Source organism: Hypanus sabinus, chromosome 6 (assembly GCF_030144855.1).
Source record: "Hypanus sabinus isolate sHypSab1 chromosome 6, sHypSab1.hap1, whole genome shotgun sequence".
Classification (NCBI taxonomy): Eukaryota; Metazoa; Chordata; class Chondrichthyes; order Myliobatiformes; family Dasyatidae; genus Hypanus; species Hypanus sabinus.
Genome location: NC_082711.1, coordinates 85,458,669 through 85,484,157, shown reverse-complemented (window position 1 = coordinate 85,484,157; position 25,489 = coordinate 85,458,669). Strand labels below are relative to the sequence as shown.

Sequence of the window (25,489 nt, the reverse complement as noted above, 5' to 3'; positions counted from 1 at the left end):
CAGTGTAGGGGAAGTTGAAGGCATCCATAGTGATAACCCTGTTGACTTTGTCCTTTCCAAAACTTCAAATGTTCCTTTGTTATCAAAGTACACAAGTCTGAGATTCTTCAGTTCTCTGGGTGACCATGAAACCAAGAAAGAAAACAAGAAAAACTTGCCTGTATATTTGCCACTAAATGACCCTATGGCTATTTCGGGTTCTGTAGTGCAATCCCATCAGAATGGTGGTTCCGGTTAAGGTGTAACTTGTCCCAGTTTTACAGGATTTTGATCAGAAATGTGGGCAATTCGTCACTTCGCACAGATGCTGCTTGACCCGCTGAGTTCCCTTAACACAGTAGTCCCCAACCACCATGTCGCAAAGCATGTGCTACCGGGCTGCGAGCAAATGATATGATCTGGTGGTATGAAGTGATATGAGTCAGCTCTTTTGTCTTCATCTTTAAATAAAAGTTGCGCTTTTGAGGTCAAATGCAGGAGTAAAGTATACATTAAATGGCAGGACCCTAGGAGCATCTGTGTACAGATTGGTTTCGAAGTGCAAGTCCCTTGCTCCCTGAAAGTGGTAACACTGGTATAAACGCTAGTAAGAAAGTGTTCTTCCTTTCATCAGTCAGGGTGTTGAATAGAGAAGTTTGTATGTTATGTTAAGTTGTATAAATCTTTGGTCAGGCCACATTTGGAGTATCAAGTGCAGTTCTAGTTGTTGTATTACAGTAAGGAGTAGAGGCTTCGGAAAGGGTGCAGGACAGATTCACCAGAATGTGGCCTGGATTAGAGATTATTAGCTACTAGGAGAGATCGGACAAACTTGGGTTGTTTTTTTAAATGGAGATTCAGAGACTGAGGAGCAACCTGATAGGAGAACATAAAATAACGACAGGCATAGGTAGAGTAAGTTATGCAAGTTTTCTTCCCAGGGTGGAATTATCAAATATTGGAGATTTGATTTTAAGGTAAGAGGATGGAAGTTTAAAGGAGATTTCTGAGTCATTTTTTTCTTTATACTGAATGGTAGGTGCGTGGAAGGAGCAGCCAAGAATGTGGTGGAAGCAGATAAAATATTCCATCACAGGCAAAGCCACAAGAAAGCAGCATCCATTATCACAGACCCTCACTATTCAAGCCATTCCCTTTTATCATTACTACCATTGGGAAGGAGGTACAGAAGCCTTAGGTCCCCCACCATCAGATTCAGGAACAGTAATTACCTTACAACCATCAGGCTGCTGAACTAGCATGGGTAACTTCAATCACCACTACTCTGAACTGATTCTACAACCTACAGACTCATTTTCAAGGGTTTTCCATCTCTTTTTCTCAATTTTTGTTATATGTACAGTTTATTGTTTGTAAGCTGGGTGTTTGTCAGTGTTTGTTTAGGTACAGTTTCTTGTGGAATTATATTGTATTTTTTTTCTGTAAATGCCTGCAAGAAAATGAAACTCAAGATAGTACATGATAATAAATTTACTTTGAACACTTAAGCTGCATTTAGTTAGGCACGTGGACAGGCAGGGAATGGAAGGATATAGTCTGCATACAGGCAGATGGGATGAGGTTGGCTTCTTCTTCTTCTTGGCACCCAGCTTAATGGTGCATTACCGCCACCTTCTGCTCCGGAGTGTAGATCAGACAATAGACTTACATTCTACATCCCTTCACCCATTCACACATACCTTAATCTACACTTTAACCTTGCTTCTTTGGCCACACTAGTACCCTATTCCTGCTTATCCATCATATCCTATAAAAAAAACCCTGTATCCCTTAAGAAAGCTAAAAGTGCCCTGACCTGTGCTCTCTCACCCATGTCCAGTAACCCTTTTAATGTGAATTCCTGCACCCCCAATTCCCTTAGATTAATTCTCATCATCTCTCTCTGTATCCCAAACTTCCTGCAACTCAGAATTACATGTTCTACTGACTCCTCTTCCTGACATTCCTCACACAAAACCTGTCTGGTGTTTCCCTATCGTTTTCAATGTTTTGAGGTTGGCTTGGCATCATGTTGGTGCAGATATTATTGCTGAAGGACTTGTTTCTATATTGTGCTGTTGTATGTTCTGAGCTTCAAGCTCATCTGCAAACTCCCTTTCATCTAAAATTCCTTGGTTTCTGTATCATTGAACTTAAATTTGAGAAACTGCAGGATCATCTTGGATATAATAGAATGCTTAATGTCATAGAGTTTCCCAATGATGGTCTTAAAAATACAATAAAGAGCACTTTTAATTCCACTTAGCGACAAAGAAAGGTTTGTGGTCAATTTTTGACTCTTGCAATCTCAGGTGATCAGAAACACTACACAATCATTTAACACGTGAAGTTATAATTAGTTGATTATAGGGAACCATAGTGACAGTTAGTTCATAACAAGGTTACATTTGAACTAGGAGAATCCTGTGGAACGGCTTCATCAGACTTCTGCTCGGCAACATCATCTGAAACTAGAAGGTGAAATTTCACTTGTGAGCCAATGATACATACCCAGTTGCAGCTCTCAACTACCTTTTACCACTCCATTCTTTTTGAGTTGTCATAGTGCTTATCGCATGACCAGCACTAGATTTTAAAATACTTCCTCTGACTAAATCCTGGGTGGTTCACAGTTTTTTTTGATCCTATCGCAGTATTTCAACACCAACATTAACTCCTGTCATTTTTCTCAGCAAGGGTCTGTGAAAGAATCATTTCATTTACGACTTTGATATTCCCCTTGACACAGAATTGAATTTTGGCCTCCATATCATCTTCAGCATCACCAGCTTCTATTTCTAAACATTTTCGATTTTCACCTCTGCTGAAGATCAGTTACTGAAACCTTCATCCATTTCTTTATCATCTGATTTTAAAAGTCTTTTAGGCCAATCTGTCATCTTGCATCTCTATGAATTTCAGCCTAACCAGAACTTTGCAGCTGTTAATCTAATGTAAGAGCCATGTGTCTGTTTTCTCTCTGCACTGTGCTTTGTGCTGCGTGTTTTTTATAGTAGTTAGTTAAACGGGTAGGGGCATGGTAAAAATCCAAGAGTAAAGTATTCATGTTTTGTCAGAGTTAGAGACAGCTGGGAATGATATATTTTTTGTTGACTGGTTAACTTTGCTTAAAATCACTAATTACATTTAATTGTGTTTAATTACATTTAATTGTGTTTAATTACACTGAAGAAAGTTTAAGTACATTTATTATGCTAAGATTTTATTTTGTTATATTGCTAGTTTTAGTTTCATTAGTTTTATCACTTCAAGACTGTTTAGTTTGCTTATTTCTTAATAAGCGATTGAATGTATTCTTTGATTTGGAACCTTTTAACCTTTTTTTGGATTTAATGGAGGCATGTTATACAAGATTTAATCCCCTCTCCCCAAGTGCTAAGTCTCTAAGCAGTGTTGGTTTGTTCAATGTGTGGTGGCCTACATTGATTCCTATCTGATAACACTTGCATTTAAAAACTTTTGTCCTTTATTTCAAATCCTTTTATAACCTTTTTGTTTACTTATTAATCTTTCAGCTGTATAACCATGATATCCATGCTTTTCTGGTCTGTTACATCCTTTAATTTTAGTTCGCAGATCTGTAATTTCAGATACTCATGTCTCAAGTTTTTCAATTTTGCACCCAGACTGTTACTCTTGTCAATCTCCTTGCTCATTTTAATGTGCTCTTTCTGGTGGCAGATTTTGCTTTACAGTGCTTTTAGAATGTTTTATTATTTTAAGGGCACTTTATAAAGTAAAGCTGTTAAATTTTACATGAAACAGAATAATGAAAGTTCGTTGTGATCTAATACTTCGGCTGCTTTTTGATTGATGTAAACGCTTTGTTTTAAACTGTGGGATCACTTTTGAGTGAAATTGTCTTTCTTTTATAGTTACCTTATCTAAACTTCTATTCTCCCATGACTCACCATTGTACTCATGAGAAGAAGAAAAAAAATTATATCTAGGAATTGTCAACCATGTATATCAATGACTAATTTAGAGGAAAGAGAAAAACACTGGGATATTGACAATGAGTAAAGATTCTACAGTTAGAATAATGTTGATTTAAGAGAAGCTTGGTGTAAGAGGGATTTGCTGCCTCTCTCCCAGATGAGCTAAATTTTTTTTAAGCTCGATTTGATGTTGCCAATACTGAGCCCCTGAAGAGAGCTGCTAATGCAGCCTGCAGCTTGGTCATCTCTGAGGCCAAAGAACGCAGGTGTTTCCTGCGAAGTTGCATGGCTGCGGGACCAGACAGTATCCCAAGGCGGGTACTCAGAATATGTGTGGCACAACTGGCAAGTGTGTTTACAGACATTTTTAATCTCTCCCTCTCCCAGTGTAGAGTGCCCTCCGCTTCAAATTATCCACCATTGTCCCTTACCAAAAAAAGACCAAGGTAACATACCTTGACTGGCGTCCTGTCACACTCACCTCAATAATAAGCAAATACTTTGAGAGGCTGGTCAAGGATTATATATGGAGCATGCTACTGTTACGAAGGATGAACAGCTCTGATGGGCAGAAGGGTGCAGAGTTGCCCATGTCCCCCCCCCCCCAGGAGAATCGCAAAACCGTTACTGTTGCTATGCTGCTAATGAGAGAGAGATGGAACAAAAACATGCCAGAACATATGCCACTAATAAGAGAGGGGAGAGAGACTTGTTGATTCACCATATTATGACTTCTGAGAGACATGGCTTCTGAGAGGGTTGTTTATCTTGTACCATTCTGTTCATTAAAATTCCTCAGTGGACAGCCAGAGTGGGCTGGTTTGATGGACAAAGCCATTCAAAACTGATTGACACCTGAGACCCCGTGAGTAGGGATAAAAGTGAGGTCTGGGGAGACACCCCTCAGACACACCAGGAGACACACTAGTGAGCACTGCTTGAGTGTCGGAACCCACGAGAAGGTGTGGGGCATCGGGGACCGAACAAAGGATCGGTCAGTTTAACTCTCAGTGTTATAGCAGGGCCGGTGGGGGCTTGTGTGTGTGTGTGTCTGCCCTTGCCTGGGTGACGAGTCCACCACAGAAGAACGGTCCAGCTGAAGGATAGAGGGGTCATACCTGAATGGCCACAACAACCTGACAGATCAAGAACGTAAAGGAAGGTTTGCCTGACTGTAGCTGTTACTGCTCGCTCGCTCTCTCTCTCTCTCCAATTACAACACCACGACCAACATCTACCTCAGCACATATGAACTGAACTGAACTTTATATTCACATATGACAATTCATTATCCCCTAGACATCGATAGAGCTTGTTTATTATTGATTATTATTATACCCACACTTTTAGGTTTAGTGTTGCTAACGTGTATTATCTATATATTTGCATTGTTGATATTAATTTGTATATTTTACTAATAAACACTGTTTGAAAATAGTACCACCAGACTCCAACGGATACTTCTTTCTCTGCTGGTTAGACACCCAGTTACGGGGTACGTAACACTACTACCCAAACTGGACCCCCTGCATTTCACCTACTGACACAACCGATGGACAGATGACTCAATAGCCAGTGGTCTACACACCGTCCTTACACATCTGGAGAGGAAGGATGCTTATGTGAGAATGCTGTTCTTGGACTACAGTTCAGCATTCAACACCATCATTCCCTCCAGGGTCAACAAGAAGCTCAGAGACCTCGGCCTTCACCCTGCTTTGTGTAGCTGGATTTTGGACTTCCTGTCAGATTGCCGACAGGTGGTAAGAGTGGGCTCCTTCACCTCCACCCCTCTGACTCTCAACGCAGGAGCTCCTCAGGGTTGTGTACTATGTCCCCTCCTTTACTCCCTGTATACCCATGATTGTGTCGCCACCCACAACTTAATCTGCTAATTAAATTTGCTAACGACACAGTGGTTTCAAGAGAACAACCTCTCCCTCAATGTTGCAAAAACAAAGGAGTTGGTTGTGGACTACAGGAGGAATGGAGACAGGATAGCCCCTGTTGACATCAATGGATCTGGGGTTGAGAGGATGAACAGCTTTAAGTTACTTGGCGTAAACATCACCAAGGATCTCACGGGGTCTGTACATATTGGCTGTGTGGTAAAAAAGGCACAACAGCGACTCTTTCACCTCACATGGTTGAAGAAGTTTGGTATGGGTCCCGAACTCCTAAGAAATTTCTATAGGGGCACAATTGAGAGCATTGTGACTGGCTGCATCACTGCCTGGTACGGGAGCTGTACTTCCCTCAATCTCAGGACTCCAGAGAGTGGTACAGACAGCTCAGCACAGCTGTAGATGTGAACTTCCCACTATTCAGGACATTTACAAAGACAGGTGTGCAAAAAGGGCCTGAAGGATCATTGGGAACCTGAGGCACCCCAACCACAAATTGTTTCAGCTGCTACCATCCGGGAAATGGTACAGCAGCATAAAAGCCAGATCCAACAGGCTCTGGGACAGCTTCTTCCACCAGGCCATCAGACTGATTAACTCATGCTGACACAACTGTATTTCTAAGATATTGACTGTTCTGTGTACATACAGTACTATTTATTATAAATTATTATAAATTGCACATTGCACGTTTAGACAGAGACATAACGTAAAGATTTTATTCCTATATGAAGGATGTATGTAATAAATTCAATTCAATTTAGATTCAAGAACAACCTTTTGAAAAGTTAAGATAACTTTTATCTTAACTAATATGGCACCATGGCTTTTTGCAGAAAGTATAATACAGGGAAATAGGATAGTGGTGTGAATGTGGAAACTCCATTGTCATAAATTAGTAGAGGAACAGGTATATGAAAAATGAGAAAACTGAGAGCTAGCTTTGTGCATGACTGCATGTAGCATGAGAAAGAAATAATGCGAATTTCACTTTCTTGAAACTGTGTTTCCTACCTGTTTAGAAAATCTGGGCACCTTAGAAGAGGTGGAAAGATAAATATCTCAAATTGTATAACCTTTAGAAAGGATAGGGAATTGGGAAGAAGGGTACAAAATATTGAAAAAGAGACTTGACTAGATAAAGATTTACTGGCAAATATAATGATGGGGATGTTGAAGTAAGTGGCAAAATCAGCAAGTTCTGAAAATGAAAACTTCATGGTGACCAATGGGAACAATTCACATAACAGTAGCAACGGTGGCAGCAGTTTTGGGTATATCTGCAAATGGCAATTAACAACTGGATTTTTTTTATTTCGAGAAGAGTAATGGACCAGAGTTAGTTAAAAGGCTGAACTTAAGGGGAAAAAATTGCAAAGACTGGATATAATACATGTGCATTTAATTTCTTACTTTGAGAGTGAGAAGGCTGAGTTACAAACAAAAATATGGCTATATCAGAGATAGGTATTCTACACAGAGTGGCAGGTGTGTGAACCCCACTGTCACTGGTGGTAGAGACATTTAAGAGACTCTTAGATAGTCACATGGGTGAACAAAATGGATGTTTATGTGTATAGAGAAGGTGAGATTGATCTTGGAGTACCTTCAACAAATCATGGACTGAAGGCCCTGTACTGAGCTATGCTGTTCTATGTTCTGGGTTCTAAAAGCTTTAATCTTAATCCAGGGTGGTTTGTGTACTTCTACTTTCCCCTCTGGTTATTGGGAGTGCACTCATGTGCTTTCAGTCGCTTTGGTAGTTGTTCAATAGAAATCTGATGATTTTTTAGGTTTTGTTAGTTAATCATTATTAACTGAATCTTAATATAATTACTCATCTTTGACCCAACAGAAACTAAGCGTGACTGAGATTCTGAATGGACATAAAGGAAGAGTTAACTGTGTGCAATGGGTTCATAGAGAGGGTTGTGGTAAGTGCTGATAGACAGCTTTTTAAAGATTTTAAGTAAAAAATTTTTGAAAATTAATCCTAAAGTCATAATACATTATATTGATAATATAATAGAATAACCTACAGATTATTGTTTTCATAACTAAACTAAACTTTTGACACTTAAGCATTGCCTGAATATTTGGCTAGATCTTACTGACTATTGCTTTCACTTTGGAGCAGTGCCACTGTGGATTGGTTATTGAAGTGGCAGTAAGCTCTAGACTTCCTACACATCCAACCAAATACGGAAGTGTAGGATTAGCTATAAAATTTCAAAGGCACGTCCAGTTTGATTGTCACTGGACACAACATAGGTTGGTTCATTGGAGTCAATTATGACTGAGATTCTGCAGCATTTACAGTGGCTGTATGCTTAGTCAAACCTTGTGTCAAGTCAGACACTCATTCATTTCACCGGGGATTGTACGGCAAAGAATTAAATGTGAACATTAATCAGTTTATTTTAAATTGTGTTTTTACTTATTTGTAAGTGCTTTGAGATGTTTTTGGCCTTTTATTATTTGTACGTTTTATAAGTGGGAAGTTATTGATGGGGCTTTACTGGTTGTCAAATTTGCTGTGGCCTGTGGTTTTCTTACTGGAGAAGGGCACCTTGTCTCTGATCATACTGTGGCCATTCTGGATATGGAGCTGAAGCCAGCATGATCTGGTCTATAATAGTTCCTGCTGTTACTGCTTTAACATCAGAATAAATTAATCTTTCCCAAAGATTCCTTGAATTATCACTTTGAAACTGGACCTGTATTCTTTATTTTTGCTGATTAGTATTTATGGGGAAAAAGCATGGTTCTAAGAAATTTCATAAACATTGATGAATATTCTTGTGATAGTTTAGACATCGTTTACGTGTTTGAAATAAAACAAAATGCTCAACACTCATTAGCCAACACAGCAGCCGAGGAAGGAGAAACAGTTAACAATTCAAGTTGAATGTTAACTCTGTTTTGCTTTCTACGAATGCTGTGCCGCGTGTTAAGATTTTCCAGCTTTGTTTTTATTTCAGATCTTCAGGGTTTACAGTTTCTAATGTTTGTGAATTTGTTTTTTGGTATTTGTTTAAATTTGCCAAAAATCTAATGCCTGTTAATGATTTCAATGAATTATGCAGTTCAGAACAATGTATTTTGAATACAGTACACATTAGGGTACATTTACCTATGAGTTCTGAGACAGAATTAATTAACGGTTCAATCTTTGCAGTCAACAGTTCCATTAACTTTGATTAAAAGCTGCACCCTTGCTCATTTGCTCTTCCAGTAAGAACATTCATAAAATGTGATGTGCTGTCTAAATCATGGTGGCTCTGGAGTTTTGAGCAACTGTAAAAGTGACCTTGTGTGTATGTACGTGTTTGTTCATGTGTGGTGGGAGGATGGAGGTCAAAGTAAATTATGGCCAATATCTCAGCAGGTTGGAGAACAATTCTGGTTTAACCATAACTGCCCAAGGAGTATTGAAAAACTAAAGAAACTAATACATTTGATCAAATAATCAAGTTCTGATCTCCTTTGACATGTTTGATTCAATATAAACTTTGAGACTAATTTGAAAATATCTTGTGCAATTTCCAGTACATTATCCAATACAGTTATTTACATCAGACATATGGACATTTTGTCTCAACTGGGTCATACTGGATTCCAATCCTTAGGACCTGCCTTCAATGCTATTTTAACAGTGTATCATTGGGAGTAATATTTAGTGAATTACGAGAGTACGAGCTTGAGACTCAGAATAACTTTACTTTTCCTGACGAAGGGTCTTGGCCTGAAACGTCGACAGCACTTCTCCCTATAGATGCCTCGCCTGCTGTGTTCCACCAGCATTTTGTGTGTGTTGTTTTTCACTTTTCCTTTAGATGTTTTAATTTATATCTTACCTAGACAAGAGGATAAGGACTTAGAGACAGCTTTAGTGTTCCTTGTGCTTGGTTTTCTATTTAGTTTCTACATCTACTTAATTTTCCCATGGCACTCGATTGCTTAAGAGGGTAAATGTAGGGAATGCAGGCCTTGAATATCATAATCGATAGTTGTCCACAATACTTTGTAGAGCAGTGCACGAGTTGCTGAGTAAAGAATTTTTTTCAGAGCCAACATTGCATCTTAAATCTTACTCTCTTTGGACCTTCGACCAGTGCTTACAACTTTTCAGCCTGTTGTCCAATGTCTGCTTCCAAAATTTTATATAATGAGCTTGCATCCCATTCTGAAAAACAGGAGATTATAGGTACATTTCACATGATTTCTCTGCAATGAAGGAGCCAAAATCTGCAAACGATAATGTGGAAATGGTTGTTTCAAGTTTTTTTAAAATTTGAAAGCAATGTTTGCTCTGGAATAATGTACTTTAAAAATAAATATTGTTGATCAGTGATCCAGGTGTAGAATCTAATGCTGAAGGTTTTGCTATAATTGTTTGATACTAGGAAATAAGATAAGATTTGTGTCTATTGTGTTATTCTGCTTAGAATTAAATGATTTACTGAGAACTGAATTCAAATATTTGGGTTCCAGATCCAGAGGTGGAGCTGGTGTCTGGAGCATCTGATAACTGTCTGATCGTTTGGGAGTTGCAAAACTCTAAAGTAAGTATTTCAGGTTTTGAAGTATCTACGTTTTTTTTCATCGGGTTCTCATACTTCAGGAAAGTATGATTCTCTATATTACAGATGTGTGACAAGTACAAATCAACATAGCAATTTATTGTTTAAAATTTTTGTACAAGAATTTAGAAACAATATCTTTGAATTTCCTCGTTTCTTTTTCTGAAGTGATATATTGTGGCCTTTGGAAAAAGTATTTTCACACTGTAAGAAATATACCAAGTAGCGTGTTTACGGTATTGAAACTTTTCTGCACGTTCCTGCCAGCCTCTAGGTAAATAAAGTTTTTCCTCCAGATCCTTTATCTGGAATTCCTTTCAAAAATTCTTCCTTGTTTTGGCCATCTGGACATCAGGTTTTGGTAACATCAGGCCAGCTTCATTAATAAGTGAATACATAACCCAGAAAAGATAATGGCCTTCCTCTATCTCCTTGCCTTTGCCCTTCAGATGTCTTAGTGAAATCTTTGGTGACACCTTTGTCATTTCATACATTTCCAAAATCTTATTCATCACCTCCTTTTCATGCACCTTCATAAGCTCTGTAAATTTCCCTAGAATATTTGTTTTGCAACAAACATCTCACTTACACAGCATCTCTAATTTCACTGACCTGCCTATGCTGTTTGAGCAAGTGGAGTAAATTTAAACACCTTGTTGTACAAATCATTTTCCAGTTATGTATCATGCTTCTACTGTCTTTCTTAGTGTCTCATTGCTGTATTGTGCTTCTTCATCAACACTGTTCTCTGTTGTATACAGTTTGCAGCATCCACCTGGTTGAAAGGGCATTCAGGAGCTGTGTGTGCTGTAACTGCTATATATGAAACTAATGGCCAAGATCAAAGTCCAAAATTGTTGATTGCCTCAGCAGCAGCAGATTCCTCTGTTAAAATATGGAGAAAGCAAGGTTGTGCGGGTAATGTATGAATTTTACTTTCTAATTTATGTCATAGAAGTTCTGAAAATATGGCATGCAAAATATCAGCAGAATATGAAGCAGCCTTTTTATTGTATTAAGTTTCTTTATGTCACAGTGGGTGCTCGCTATATTTTTAAAAATTTAATTTTAATCTTTAATCTGTGAATATGGAAAACTTCCTGTTTATTTTATTTATTTAGAGATACAGTGCGGAATGGGCCTTTCTGGCCCAATGAACCACACCACCCTGCAATTTAATCCTACCTTAATCACAGGACAGTTTACAACAACCGATTAACCTACTAACTGGTATGTCTTTGGAATGTGGAAGGAAACCTGAGTGTGTGGATGAAACTCATGCATTCACAGGGAGGATGTTTGAGCTCCTTACAGATGGCGCTAAAATTAAACTCTGAACTCTGACAACTAAGCTGCAATAGTGTCACATGAACCACCATGTTACCGTGGCGACCCATATGATTAAGCATTGTAATTTTTCTGTTGGACATGGTAATATAATGGTTAATTTGATCTAGAGGTTTGTTCAAACCCCACCATGACAGTTGGGAATGTTAAGTTAATTATAAAAACTAGTATTAGAATGCTCGGATCAGTAAAAGTGGCCATGAAACTAATGACTTGCAGGAAAGGAAATTTGCTGTCCTGCTTCTGTCTGGTCAACATATGATCCATGATGCACAAAAGGTGGACTCTTAATTTGCTTTGGGGCAAGATCTGTAGCTCAACCCATATGAATATTATTTTATTTTAAAAAGTTATTTAATGCAACATTTACTCCTTGGAAACCAATGCAGTACTCCACAGTTCTTGTTCCTGACAAACATCTATTTTGCTCAGGGTAGATGAATAATACATGTATATCTTTCAGGTTCATCATCAAATCAACCTTGGCATGCTAAACCAGGAGTCAGTATCTAGTCAGAGAACTGGCAAAACTGTCAAAATTTCTTGTGTAAAAAAATGTTTGCTGCATTTAACTCATTTTGCCTTCCTTCAATACACCAAAAAAAAGCATTAGAATAGAAAAAATGATTGAAGAAGCTGGAAGAGTCTGAATGGGTAACTGATGGTTTGACAAATAGCTCCATTTTTAAGTTGATATGATACTTGCTGTACAGACAATATTCTTTGATACTTCCCAATGTTTTCATGAAAATACTGTTTCATCTTTCCCTTCTAATAAATTGTTCGAAATGTGTTACTTGTTATCAGATGATGGATTATTCAGTAATAAAACAGGTGTGTTTCTGAACATAGCCAAATTTTGTTTTCCTGGATATGATTTTTGTACATAGTTATTTGTTAAGTAACATCTCTGATGTGCCCTTTGATTGAATCTAGTGTGCTGGAGAGGGTGTAGAGAAGATTCATCAGAATGTTGCTCGAATTCAAGAGAGGATGAATAGGCTGGATTTGTTTTCCCTGGAGTAAGGGAAGTTGAGCTGTAATCTGATAGAGGCATTTAAAATTATAAGAGGCATGGATAGGGGAAATATTAAGAACCTTCTTATAGTTGTACAAAACAGGAGAGCTTAGGTTAAATGTGAAAGGATATGAGTTTAGAGGTAAAATTTTTCACCTGGTGAATGGTTGATATTGCACATGCTGCCATTGGAGGTATGGAGTCAGATACCATAACAAAATTGAAGAGGCACCTTAATAGGCAATTAAGTAGCCAAAGCATCAAAGGACAGAGAGGTATTGTAGACAGGGGGATTAGTATAGATATATGCTAATAGATGGTATGTATGTGCTGGGCCCAAGGGTCTGTTTCTGTCAACACACACAAAATGCTGGTGGAACACAGCAGACCAGGCAGCATCTATAAGGAGAAGCACTATCAACGTTTCGGGCCGAGACCCTGCTGTTTGACTCTTACTCCTTGACTTTATGCTGTTTTCTTGCTTTGGTTTAGTGACAGGGATATTTTATGGATTTCTTTTGGAATGATGCATTTACATTGAAGAGACTTTCATCCTCATTATGGCTCTGCCAACTATCTCATCGATATACTGTCACGGAGGAAGAGTGGCTGGTTATTCCATAGCCAATGCCACAGTTAGAAGCAGGACCATTACTCATTTTTTTCTGTTCTTGCATCAGGCTACTGTTGAGCTATAGGCATTGATTTTATAGCAGCATTCTATTACTGGAATAGTTTGCAGAAGTTACAGCCTTTGGATTTCCTTGTATGATATTCAGTGGTGTCCAGTGTGGACTGGAATCTTGTATGCTGAAATTGACTAGATGGCTGAATGACATCCTATGTTTTTATGATTGTTTCTGTGGAAACTAGTGATATGGTAGATCAGTCTTCCATAAGCGATGTTGCAAGTATTTTGGGAGTCTCTATAACTGGGGTTAATAGGGTGGAAAGTTATATTGGTTTGAATAGCATTAATGTGATGCAGATACTAATGACATCTCTTCTTCACTAACCTTTTGAACATTGTATGTTGCATACTTTAATATTGCTCTAAACGTTAGCAAACACTATTTATCTTTTCTACAAGTTGGTTAAGTCTTTGGCCCCACTAATTGGATATAGAAGTTCTTGATTCTTCCCCGGCATCAGCAGCTGTGTCTACTCACTGTTATTTGTCGGCACCTATCCCTCTAACTTAGCAGAGTGTCAGATGTATCATTCCAAGAATTCTTTGCTTTCTTACTTTTCATTCATCTTGTGAGATATATACATACTGTGGAAAGAAGCAACAGTATGACAATGTCTTGCCAACTACTTCTTGCCAAGGTTTGAGGAGGATGAACGAGATGTGACATTTTGTGCCACTTTGATTCTCTCATTGTTATATCCCCCAAGGATTTATGAGGTTTCCTTTTCAAAATATATCAAGATGGTGGACTTTAGGATTCTTGCTACTGTGCCACATTGTTTCATATTTATTTCCCTCAAAATTTTATTTGAGTAGGTACAAAAGTGAAATTGCAACAATTGGCATGAGAATGATATGAATAAGTATATAGCCAGTAGTGGGTATGAAATGAGCATTATTTGTGTAGATCTTGAAAAGGCATGAGGGACAAATCAGTGAAATATCAGAAGAGAGTATTTACGGATTAAGACAGCTGTTGGGAATAAATACAGTTAGGTAAGGGAAGTATTTACAATGTTGTATAATAGTGAAGATGTCTTGATATTTTACATAAATATCATTGATGGTGTTTTCCATTTTTACACTTGTTGAAGCTCTGTAGGCTGGTTTGTTAAATAGTGGATCAGACTCGACATTTTTTTCTTCTCCAGTTTGTCACCCTGAGCCACTTACCTGTCATTTTCTCCAGTTTGTCACAATGCTATCTTATCTGTTATTTGTTTCTTAATTTAGAGTTGTTTGTCTTGTGGGCACTTGTTATAAACATATTAATAACTACAGTTCAAAGTTTTCAATTTCTTGTTACTGGAAAGATTTGATTGCTGTCCACTGTCAAAAACAGAAAATGCTTGATATGCCTAACTCCTCAGCCACCACGGAGACAGTGTGAAACAAGGGTTTACCTTTCAGGTAAGTGCTGTCACCAGGTTTACAAAGGGTTATGTTGTTAATAAGTATATACAGGGATATGATCCGGTAGAATCAGAATTAGAAATATTTGTACTTTTAAATGCCACATAGATGCCAAAAGGTGGTCACCCAGTTATCCAAATGTTGCAACAGCAAAACAGTAACCCAACACTTTGTAAGTAGGGAACAGCGGCTATGATTTGTAATTCTTGACATTAAGATTGCAAGCTGCTTAATCAAAAAGTGAAATTCATTGAGCTTCAGAGAAAGAAGGGAAGAATTGGACTCCATCTATGTGAAGACGAGGCAGGGTAGAAATTGGTAGTAAAAGTAATGAAAATTGGTAAGTTCTTCATGAACACAGGAACCAGGACCGAAGCAATCATTGACATGCCGAACAAAAAGTTGGATAGAACTGAAAACTGTTCCATATATCCTGCAAAAAGATAGGTATATGTTGGCCCCCTTGAAAGTACCCATGGCTGTGTCTTTGATCTGGAGAAAGCAAGAGGAGTTGAAGCAGGAATTGCTCAATATGATAATTTATCTGTTATTTTTCCAGTTTGTCACATTATTATGTTATTTGTTTCTTGATTTTTGAGTCATTTGTCTTGCAGGACACTTATTATAGTAGTACTAATAAGACTATAATTCAAAGTTGCCAGTGAATGCGTATGTTTGGCATGGAACTGTTTAAGGCTGTGCTCCAGGAAGAAATAGAGGGCCCCCAGGCCATCCATCCTGATGTGGGATGGATGTGCAAAGGGATTGTACATTCATGGTAAAGGTAAACCTGTTGGGACCAGGTACAATCAGCCCTCCTTATCCACAGGGGATTGGTTCCAGGACCCCCTGCGGATACCAAAATTCGCGGATGCTCAAGTCCCTTATTTAAAATGTATCAGTGCGGTGGTCTTTAGGACACAGCGGAACCCCGGACTTTATTTAACATGTCTCCGTGCAGTGGACATTAGGACCTGGCCGCGAGCTCTGAATCCGCAATGTTTCTATTCACGAAAATAATCACAATCACAATTGAAAATAAGATGGAAATAATAAAGCGATCGGAAAGAGGGGAAACGCCATCGGTCATTGGAAAAGCGTTAGGCTATGGTTGGTCAACAATAGGAACAATTTTAATGGAGCATGTGAAAGGCCCTGCCCTGATGAAAACTACAATTATTACTAAGCAACATAGCGGTTAAATTATTGAAATACGTATGTTTCTTAAGTGCTTTATATACATAGAAAGGTAAAATGTATACTAAGAAAAACATTTGACTAACTGATGCTAAATAATACCGGATGTACCTGTTCCGACTTCAGATCTGACTTCAAGACGGACTCAGGAATGGAACTCATTGATAACCCGGGAACTACCTATACTTTTAAGTCATTTCTAGATTACTTATAATACCTAATACAATGTAAATGCTATGTAAATAGTTGTTATACTGTATTGTTTTAGGGAATGATGACAAGAAAAAATAGTCTGTACATGCTCAAGCAACAAGTGCTGGAGAGAGAACTTCCGGGTTTTCCTGATCCACAGTTGATTGAATCCGCGGATAAGGAGGGCCAACCGTAATTGGAAGTGGTCAAAATGACAGAGGGCATCAGAGGTATCAGCAATATACAGTAAGTAGGAAGGCACAGGGCCGGTGGAGAAAAGATAGAGTCAATGTAGGAAGAATTAGATTTGGTGGGCCAAGAACAGGTTGCAACAATGATTCTGTCAGAGCAGTCATGCTTCTGAATTTTAGCAGGAGATAGAAGCTGTGTGGGGTTGGAACACTGTAAGGCTAGAAACTGGCAGGAAGAACTCTTGTGTAAATGAGATCACTGTGGACTGATAGAAACATAGAAAACCTACAGCACAATACAGGCCCTTCAGCCCACAAAGCTGTGCTGAACATGTCCCTGCCTTAGAACTACTTAGCCCTCTATTTTTCTTAGCTCCATGTAGCCATCCAGGAGTCTTTTAAAAGACCCTATTGTTTCCACCTCCACCACTGTTGCCGGCAGCCCATTTTATGCACTCACCACTCTCTACGTAAAAAAAACTTACCCCTGACATCTCTTCTGTACAGTTGGCCCTACTTATCCGCGGGTTCCGCGTGCACGGATTCGACCAACCGCGGATTGGGAAAACCCGGAAGTTCTCTCCCCAGCACTCGTTGTTTGAGCTTGTACAGACTTTTTTTCCTTATCATTATTCCCTAAACAATACAGTATAACAACTATTTACATAACATTTACATTGTATTAGGTATTATAAGTAATCTAGAGATGATTTAAAGTACAGGCAGTCTTTAAGTCAAATTTGTACGCAAGTCGGAACAGGTACATCCGGTATTATTTAGCGTCAGTCAAACATATGTCTTAGTATATATTTTACCTTTCTATGCATAGAAACCACTTAAGAAACATATGTATTTTAATAATTAAACCACTGTGTTGCTTAATAATAATTGTAGCTTTCATCAGGGCAGGGCCTTTTGCAATGTTCCATTATTCTCCTTTAAAATTGTTCCGATCGTTGACCAACTGTAGCCTAATTGTTTTCCAATGATCGATGGCATTTCACCTCTTTCTGATCGCTTTATTATTTCCACTTTATTTTCAATCGTGATCGTTTTCTGTCAACGGAACAGAAACACTGCGGATTCAGCAGCAGCCATGGGCAGTGGGTCCTGAGCTCCCCCTGGGTCATAAAGTTCACCGCACTGAGACATGTTAAATATGGGACTTGAGCATCTGCGTTTTTTGGTATTCGTAGGGTGTCCCAAAACCAATTCCCCGCCGATAAGGAGGGCCGACTATACCTACTTCCAAGCACCTTAAAACTGTGTCCTCTTGTGCTAGCCATTTCAGCCCTGGGGAAAAGCCTCTGACTATCCACATAATCAATGCCTCTTATTATCTTGATGTTGGGTGTTGGGGTCATAATCCACAGGGAGATAGAAGATCTCCAAGTGCTGGCCTCTGTGAGATTGAGGTCAGTTCGCCAGACCATAAAATCATCACCTTTGTCAGCAATTTTGATGACAGCGCGGATTGGCTGCTAATGAATGAAGTACTGCACTTACATATGTGCTTGGGTTAGAGCACAAGAAGGGAATGGAAAAGTCAAGGTAGTTAATGGTGCATTTTTGACCCCAACAGCCTTGAGTTAGTATTGTTGCAGAGTGAATTCAATGTTATTCATGTCACGCACTGCATTCAATGTGGAACAAATGGAATATAAGCGCCACATGCTAGCTTTTGCACACTAGAACTCTGCGTTCATATACTGCATTATTAGTAGCAGAAGCTTGTTGGGTAAGTGATGTGGTTGTAGATTAGTTGACATTACCTGTAACTACAGTGCCTTGATAAAGTATTTAACCTCCAAAGAATGATTTTGATCAGTTTAACGGAGATTTTTATTTGTGAATCACATCACATGCTCCTTTTCACAGTAGAGGCCAAAAAAACAGGGAAAATTGTAAAGCATGTGTAACACTTACCCAACCGGCTGGTATATGTCTAGGGGAAAAGGAGATCCAGCCACACACCAATCCCACCTCCTGTTCACGCAGGTGCTGTGAGAATCGAGTTTATGTCTCGCGCCCTCCCACAGTATCAAACCCACAACAAATACCGTTATGAAATACACTTTAAAGAGTTTACTAAAGTTAAAAGAGTATTAGGCAATACAATATATATACAAGGGAATAAAAAACAAAAAGGCACCAACTTATCAAAATTCAGTAGTTTAGTACACATCGTTGGAGCTCAAACATCGAACCATTCGACCCCTCGTCGCTTGCCTCCGACCTCCACGTCTTAGCACCTAGGACCACGCCCGGTGGTCTTCCGAGCAGTGCAACGCACGTCCACCTTCCTCCCGCTCTCCACGTCTTCGCACCTAGGACAACGCCCGATAGTCTTCCGAGCAGTGCAGCGCACGTCCACCTTCCTCGACGTCTTCCTCCCGCTCTCCACGTCTTCGCACCTAGGACCACGCCCGATAGTCTTCCGAGCAGTGCAGCGCACGTCCACCTTCCTCGACGTCTTCCTCCCGCTCTCCACGTCTTCGCACCTAGGACCACGCCCGATAGTCTTCCGAGCAGTGCAGCGCACGTCCACCTTCTTCGACATCTTCCTCCCGCTCTCTACCAAAAGCCCGCGAGTTCCCAGCCTCACAAGACAAAATAACATTCCCCATTGGTTAACAAATGAATACAATTACCATATCAACAAATATAAAGCAAAACAACTGCGAGAGAAACACTTATCAAAGAAGCATTCCTACTCTTAACAAACCAAAAAACTCATTTTGAGTAACATACACAGGACATTGTACACATGAAAAACTAAAACTTCAAAAACTGAAATGTCAGTAGTTCAAAAGTATTTATTCCCCTTTGCTGAGTACTTAGTTGAACTACCTCTCACAGCTATTAAGCCAGTAGTCTTTTTGGATAAGTCTCTGTTAGCTTTGCACAACATGATGGAGCAAAATTTGTCTATTCCTCCTTGCAAAATTGCTCAGTTTAGCTGTGGAGTGGCAGTGAACAGCAATCTTGAGGTCTTGCCAGCGATGCTTGATCGGGTTAAGATCAGGACTCTGACTAGGCCACTCAAGGACATCAATTTTCTTCAATTAAAGACACTCCTTGGTTGCTTTGGCACTGTTTTAGGTTGTCCTGCTGAAAGTTGAACTTCTCCCTGGTTTAAACTTCCTGGTAGAGGCTAGCGGCTTTTTATCCATAGGTCTCTATATTTAACAACATTCACCTTCCCATCAATCCTGACCAGATTTCCAGTCCCGGCTGTTAAAAAGCATTCCTATAGCATGATACTACCTCCACCATACTTTACAGTCGGATGGTGTAATCTGGAGGATGTTCAGTATTAGATTTGCATCACACGTACTGATTAGTGGTGAAGCCAAAAAATTCTGCTTTAGTCTCATCCAACCACAAGACAGACAAGGATATGCTTTTTTTTTAGCCAGATCTTCTTCCTTGCCACTCCCCATAAATATCCATTTTGTGCAAGTCCTCAGAGATTGTGGAGCCATGAACTTCATCTCCAGTTGCAGGACTGACTTCTGCAGCTCAGTCATTGTGACTGTTGGTGTCACAGTGACCTCTCTTACAAGCGTATTCTTCTCCAGCAACTAAATTTAGAGGGCTGGCCTGACCTAGGCAATATGGTAGTGTTTTCACCATGGACTGCACTGAGCCCCAAGGTATGTTCGGTGTCTTTAAGATAATCTTGTATCCTTCCTAGGTTTGTGTTTATCTATTATCATTTCCCTGATTGTCTTGAATGCTCTTTTGTCTTCATTTTGTTTTGGTCTGTTGAAAATCTACCGTACTGTTGGACTTTACAAAAAGAGGGTTATTTATTCTTTTGAATTAATTGAAAGCAGATGATCTTCAAATTTTCTACATCAACAAATCAGTTAATATATTGCTCATGAGGATCATTAATGTAGTAATTACAAAGAGAATGAATACTTTTTCAGCCTCACAGTTTTGGTTTTTAATATTTAATAAATTGTTGACAGGTTTTGGAATTTTTCTTTTTGATGTTTAGATTCAGGATCAGTTCCTGAGGATTGGAGAATGGCTAATGTTATCCCACTTTTTAAGAAAAGAGGGAGGGAGAAAACAGAGAACTATCGACCTGTCAGCCTAACATCAGTAGTGGGGAAGATGCTAGAGTCCATTATTAAAGATGAAATAGTGGCAGTGATAGCAGTGATAGGATTGGGCCGAGCCAGCATGGATTTACCAAGGGCAAATCATGCTTGACTAATCTATTGGAGTTTTTCAAGGATGTAACCAGGAAGTTAGACAAGGGAGATCCAGTGGATGTAATGTACCTCGATTTTCAGAAGGCATTTGATAAGGTCCCACATAGGAGATTGGTGGGTAAAATCAGAGCTCATGGCATTGAGGGGAAGATATTGACATGGATAGAAAACTGGTTGACAGATAGAAAGCAAAGGGTAAATGTGTTGCCTTTATGGCATTTGTTTAGCTTATAATATTTTCGCTTTAGTAATTCGTTTGTTAGCATTTTCTAGTTAAAGTTAAGATTGTTTAAAGTAAATTCGTTGTCTGTGATATATCGCGGCATGCGATGACGTCACACCCGGTTTCGCCGCGTCTTGTGGGAAAATACCGGTTTGGAGAAATGGGAAGGAGGGGGCTCACATGTGCAGGATCAGCGCAAGAAAAGTTTTCTTTCTACGCACTAGAAACATCAGTGAAGCAACGCCTTTTCAACATACGTTAATGTGGAAGAGTGAACAGTAAACGGTTACTGCGATCCTGTTTTCATTGACTACGGTTTACCTCGGTGTTTAGTTCAGAGTTCTCTTACACCTGAGCGAGAACGCTACAGTGAAAAGGCGGCGTTATCAGGTGTTTCAAGTGCTGCAATGACAACTCAATCCAGCATCAAGTCGTTGCCATCCAGCGACAGGGGCAGTAGGGCATCATCAAGTAAGGCTGCCCATGCAAGAGCTAAGGCAGAAGCCGCCCAGGTGCGAGCATTCTATGCCGAACAAGAAGCAAAATTGAAAATGGAAGCGGCTGCCAGAGAAGCCGAAAACCAGTTGGAAAGAGTAAGGATAGCATCAGAGTTAGAAGTGCTGACGCTACACCGAGAAGCAGAAGCTGCCAGGGTGGAAGCAGAGTTAATAGAAAATGCTGAAGAAATGCATGATCTGATTGACGTAAAATCTACTTCAGAAAAGATCAGATTGGAACGCACAAGCAACTATGTCCGATCTCAAATAGACCTGAAGATTCGTTCTTCCTCTCCGTACTTATACGCTAACGCCCCATTTCATGAGGAGCCTCAGAGAGGCCCAATTACATCACATCCATCCGAGGAAGACAATTTACCCTTGCAACTCTGCGATGAATTCAAGAATGAAAGGGCTGATGACAAATAATTCTTGACACCAAACTTACCAGATTTGGCGAGAAGAGAGGCAGAGGCTGAATTCAGAACAGCAAATTCCATAACAGAGGTACATATACCCTCAGTCATATACCCGCCGACATATTCCCCCTGGCCGCATGCCACTTGCAGTTGAACCCATGGCACAGTATTTAGCACGATGAGATCTCGTCACTTTAGGACTATACCAGTTTGACGATAAACCTGAAAATTACCGTGCATGGTACTCCACATTCACCAACGCTATCCACGGAGTCCAGCTCGGAGCAACCCAAGAGTTGGATCTTATGGCGAAATGGCTGGGAAAAGAATCATGCGAACAAGTGAGACGCATACGTTCAGTGTACATCAACAACCCCAAGCTAGCCTTACACAAAGCATGGGAGAGACTTCGGGAGGGCTACGCGGCCCCCGAAATTATTGAAGCGGCACTATACCGACATCTGGAAAATTTTCCTAAGGTGTCAGCCAAGGACCACACTAAGTTAAGAGAGCTCGGAGATTTACTCATGGAGATTCAAGGCGCCAAAGAAGATGACTACTCAACTGGTCTATTATACCTAGATACTCCATACAGGATTAGACAAATTGTGCACAAACTTCCATTTGGGCTGCAGGAAAGGTGGGTGTCCGTTGGCGCAGAGTACAAGGAAGAGAACAATGGTCGATTTCCTCCCTTCGAGTATTTCACTAGGTTTGTGTGCAAGGAGGCGAAGAAGCGAAATGACCCTAGCCTCATGGGTCCAGGAAGCAGTACAATTTACACCAAGCCAGATAAATCCACTTCGAATAATTTCAACATTAATAAACCTGTTTCAGTGCTTAAGACTGAAGCCTTTACAACTAACAACGACCCTAGCAAGAATTGTCCATTGCATAACAAACCCCACCCCCTCAAAAAATGCAGAACGTTTAGGGAAAAACCCCTTGAAGAGAGGATGGCCCTTCTCAAGGAGAAAAAAATATGTTTTAAGTGCTGTTCCTCTGCCTTGCTAGAGAGTGTACGATCGCCGTGAAGTGCCCGGAATGTAATAGCACTAATCACGATGGGGCCATGCATCCTGGCCCGTTACCGCAAACTGACAAAGCTCCTTCGCCCCCACAACAGGACGGCGGTGAGGGAGAGGCTCACTGCAGGACAACTGTTGTCAGCTCGAGCTGCACAGAAGTTTGCAGTCAAGCTCAGTCAAGCCATTCTTGTTCAAAGATCTGCCTCACTAAGGTGTACCCTAAGGGAGCCAAAGACAAGGCCATCAAAGCCTATGTAATTCTGGACGATCAGAGCAATCGCTCACTAGTCAGTCCAGAGTTCAACATTGAGAGTAATCAGTTCCCATACTACCTTAGAACTTGCTCAGGCAACGTGGAAGCTTATGGAAGGAAGGCAGAAGGCTTCCAGCTCAAGTCCTTGGATGGTAAAGTCGTCATCTGTCTCCCTCCACTCTTAGAGTGCAATGAAATTTTGAATAACCGCACTGAGATCCCCACGCCATGTGCGGTGCTACACCAGCCACATCTCCACCACATCGCCAAACACATCCCAGAACTGGATCCAAAAGCAGAAATACTCCTTCTATTAGGAAGAGATGTTCTCCGGGTGCACAAGGTTAGGCAACAGGTCAGTGGACCACACGACGCCCCCTTTGCGCAATGCCTGGATCTGGGCTGGGTGTTGATAGGAGAGGTGTGTCTTGGCAATGTACACAAATTGACAGTTAACACACTCAAGACCAATGTGCTAGAGAGTGGCCGCCATTCAATTTTTCAACCCTGCACAAGTTTCATGTGTATCAAGGAAGCACGACAAGGCTTTAACAAGTGTAAAGTAACCGACAAGACGCTGGGTCAGCCAGTCTTCGTTCAAACTGAGCACGATAATAAACTTGCTCCATCAGCTCAAGATGCCATTTTCTTAAAAATAATGGACACCAAGGTCTTCAGAGATGAAGCAAATAATTGGATCGCCCCACTACCTTTCAGAGAACCACGCCAGTGCTTGCCAAACAACAAAGAGCAGGCAGTCAAGTGGTTCACGTCCTTGCAAAAAACCCTGAAAAGGAAACCTGAGATACAGCAATGCACCCGATCGACCCACGAGGTACTGTGCACACTAATGGCAGAGGTCACAGCCATTATAAATGCACGACCACTCCTACCTGTGTCTTCTGACCCAGAAAACCCCTTCATACTCTCGCCATCAATGCTCCTTACGCAGAAGGCAGGAGCCCCCCCTCCACCAGGGGACTTCTCTGATAAGGATTTGTACACAAAGCAATGGAGACAGGTCCAGGCTCTGGCAAATTGGTTCTGGTCTCGTTGGAGACAGGAATATCTACCTTTGTTGCAACACAGACAAAAGTGGACAGAACCCCGCAGGAATCTTCAAGTTGGAGATTTAGTCCTGCTCAGGGACAAGCAAATCGCCCGCAACAGCTGGCCAATGGCCAGAATCACTGCCACATTCCCTAGTAGGGAAGGACATGTCAGGAAGGTTGAGTTGAAAACTACCGACCAAGGTGATGTGAAAATTTACCAAAGGCCAGTTACAGAAGTCATTCTACTTCTACCTAAGGACTGATTTAGAGACTGAAGTTTTGTATTATGTTCATTGTGACCTTACGAAGGTCAAGCGGGCAGTGTGTTGCCTTTCTGGCATTTGTTTAGTTTATAATATTTTCGCTTTAGTAATTCGTTTGTTAGAATTTTCTAGTTAAAGTTAAGATTGTTTAAAGTAAATTCGTTGTCTGTGATATATCGCGGCATGCGATGACGTCACATCCGGTTTCACCGCGTCTTGTGGGAAAATACCGGTTTGGAGAAATGGGAAGGAGGGGGCTCACATGTGCAGGATCAGCGCAAGAAAAGTTTTCTTTCTACGCACTAGAAATATCAGTGAAGCAATGCCTTTTCACCATACGTTAATGTGGAAGAGTGAACAGTAAACGGTTAATCTTCCTGCTATCCTGTTTTCATTGACTACGGTTTACCTTGGTGTTTAGTGCAGAGTTCTCTTACACCTGAGCGAGAACACTACAGTAACGGTGAATGGGAGTTTCATGGAATGGTAGGTGGTGACTACTGGGGTGCCACAGGGCTCGGTATTGGGACCACAGCTGTTTACGATTTACATCAATGATTTAGATGAAAATATTGAGAAAAACATCAGCAAGTTTGCTGATGATACTAAGCTGGGTGGCAGTGTGACATGATGAGGATGTTAGAATTCAGGGTGACTTGGATAGGCTGAGTAAGTGGGCAGATGACATTTAATGTGAATAAGTGTGAGGTTATCCACTTTGGGAGTAAGAACAGGAAGGCAGATTATTATCTGAATGGTGTAGGGAGAAATACAAAGAGATCTAGGAGTCTTTGTTCATCAGTCACTGAAGGTGAATGAGCAAGTACAGCAGGCAGTGAAGAAAGTTAATGGAATGTTGGCCTTTATTACAAAGGGAATTGAGTACAAGAGAAAGGAAATCCTTTTGCATTTGTATAGGGCCCTGGTGAGACCACACCTGGAGTATTGTGTACAGTTTTGGTCTCCAGGGTTAAGGAAGGAGATCCTGGCTGTAGAGGAAGTGCAGCGTAGATTCACAAGGTTAATTCTTGGGATGTCCGGACTGTCTTACGCA

At 40.3% G+C, this 25,489-nt stretch overlaps 1 protein-coding gene across 1 annotated transcript in view; it reads left to right on the top strand.

Moving 5' to 3' along the window:
* The window catches only part of elp2 (elongator acetyltransferase complex subunit 2), a 130,162-nt gene that overhangs the window by 1,119 nt on the left and 103,554 nt on the right, over positions 1–25,489 (top strand). The window contains exons 2-4 of the mRNA XM_059972544.1: positions 7,698–7,776; positions 10,337–10,407; positions 11,187–11,343. Coding sequence (XP_059828527.1) covers positions 7,698–7,776; positions 10,337–10,407; positions 11,187–11,343 — 307 coding nt within the window. The remainder of the gene's footprint in view (positions 1–7,697; positions 7,777–10,336; positions 10,408–11,186; positions 11,344–25,489) is intronic.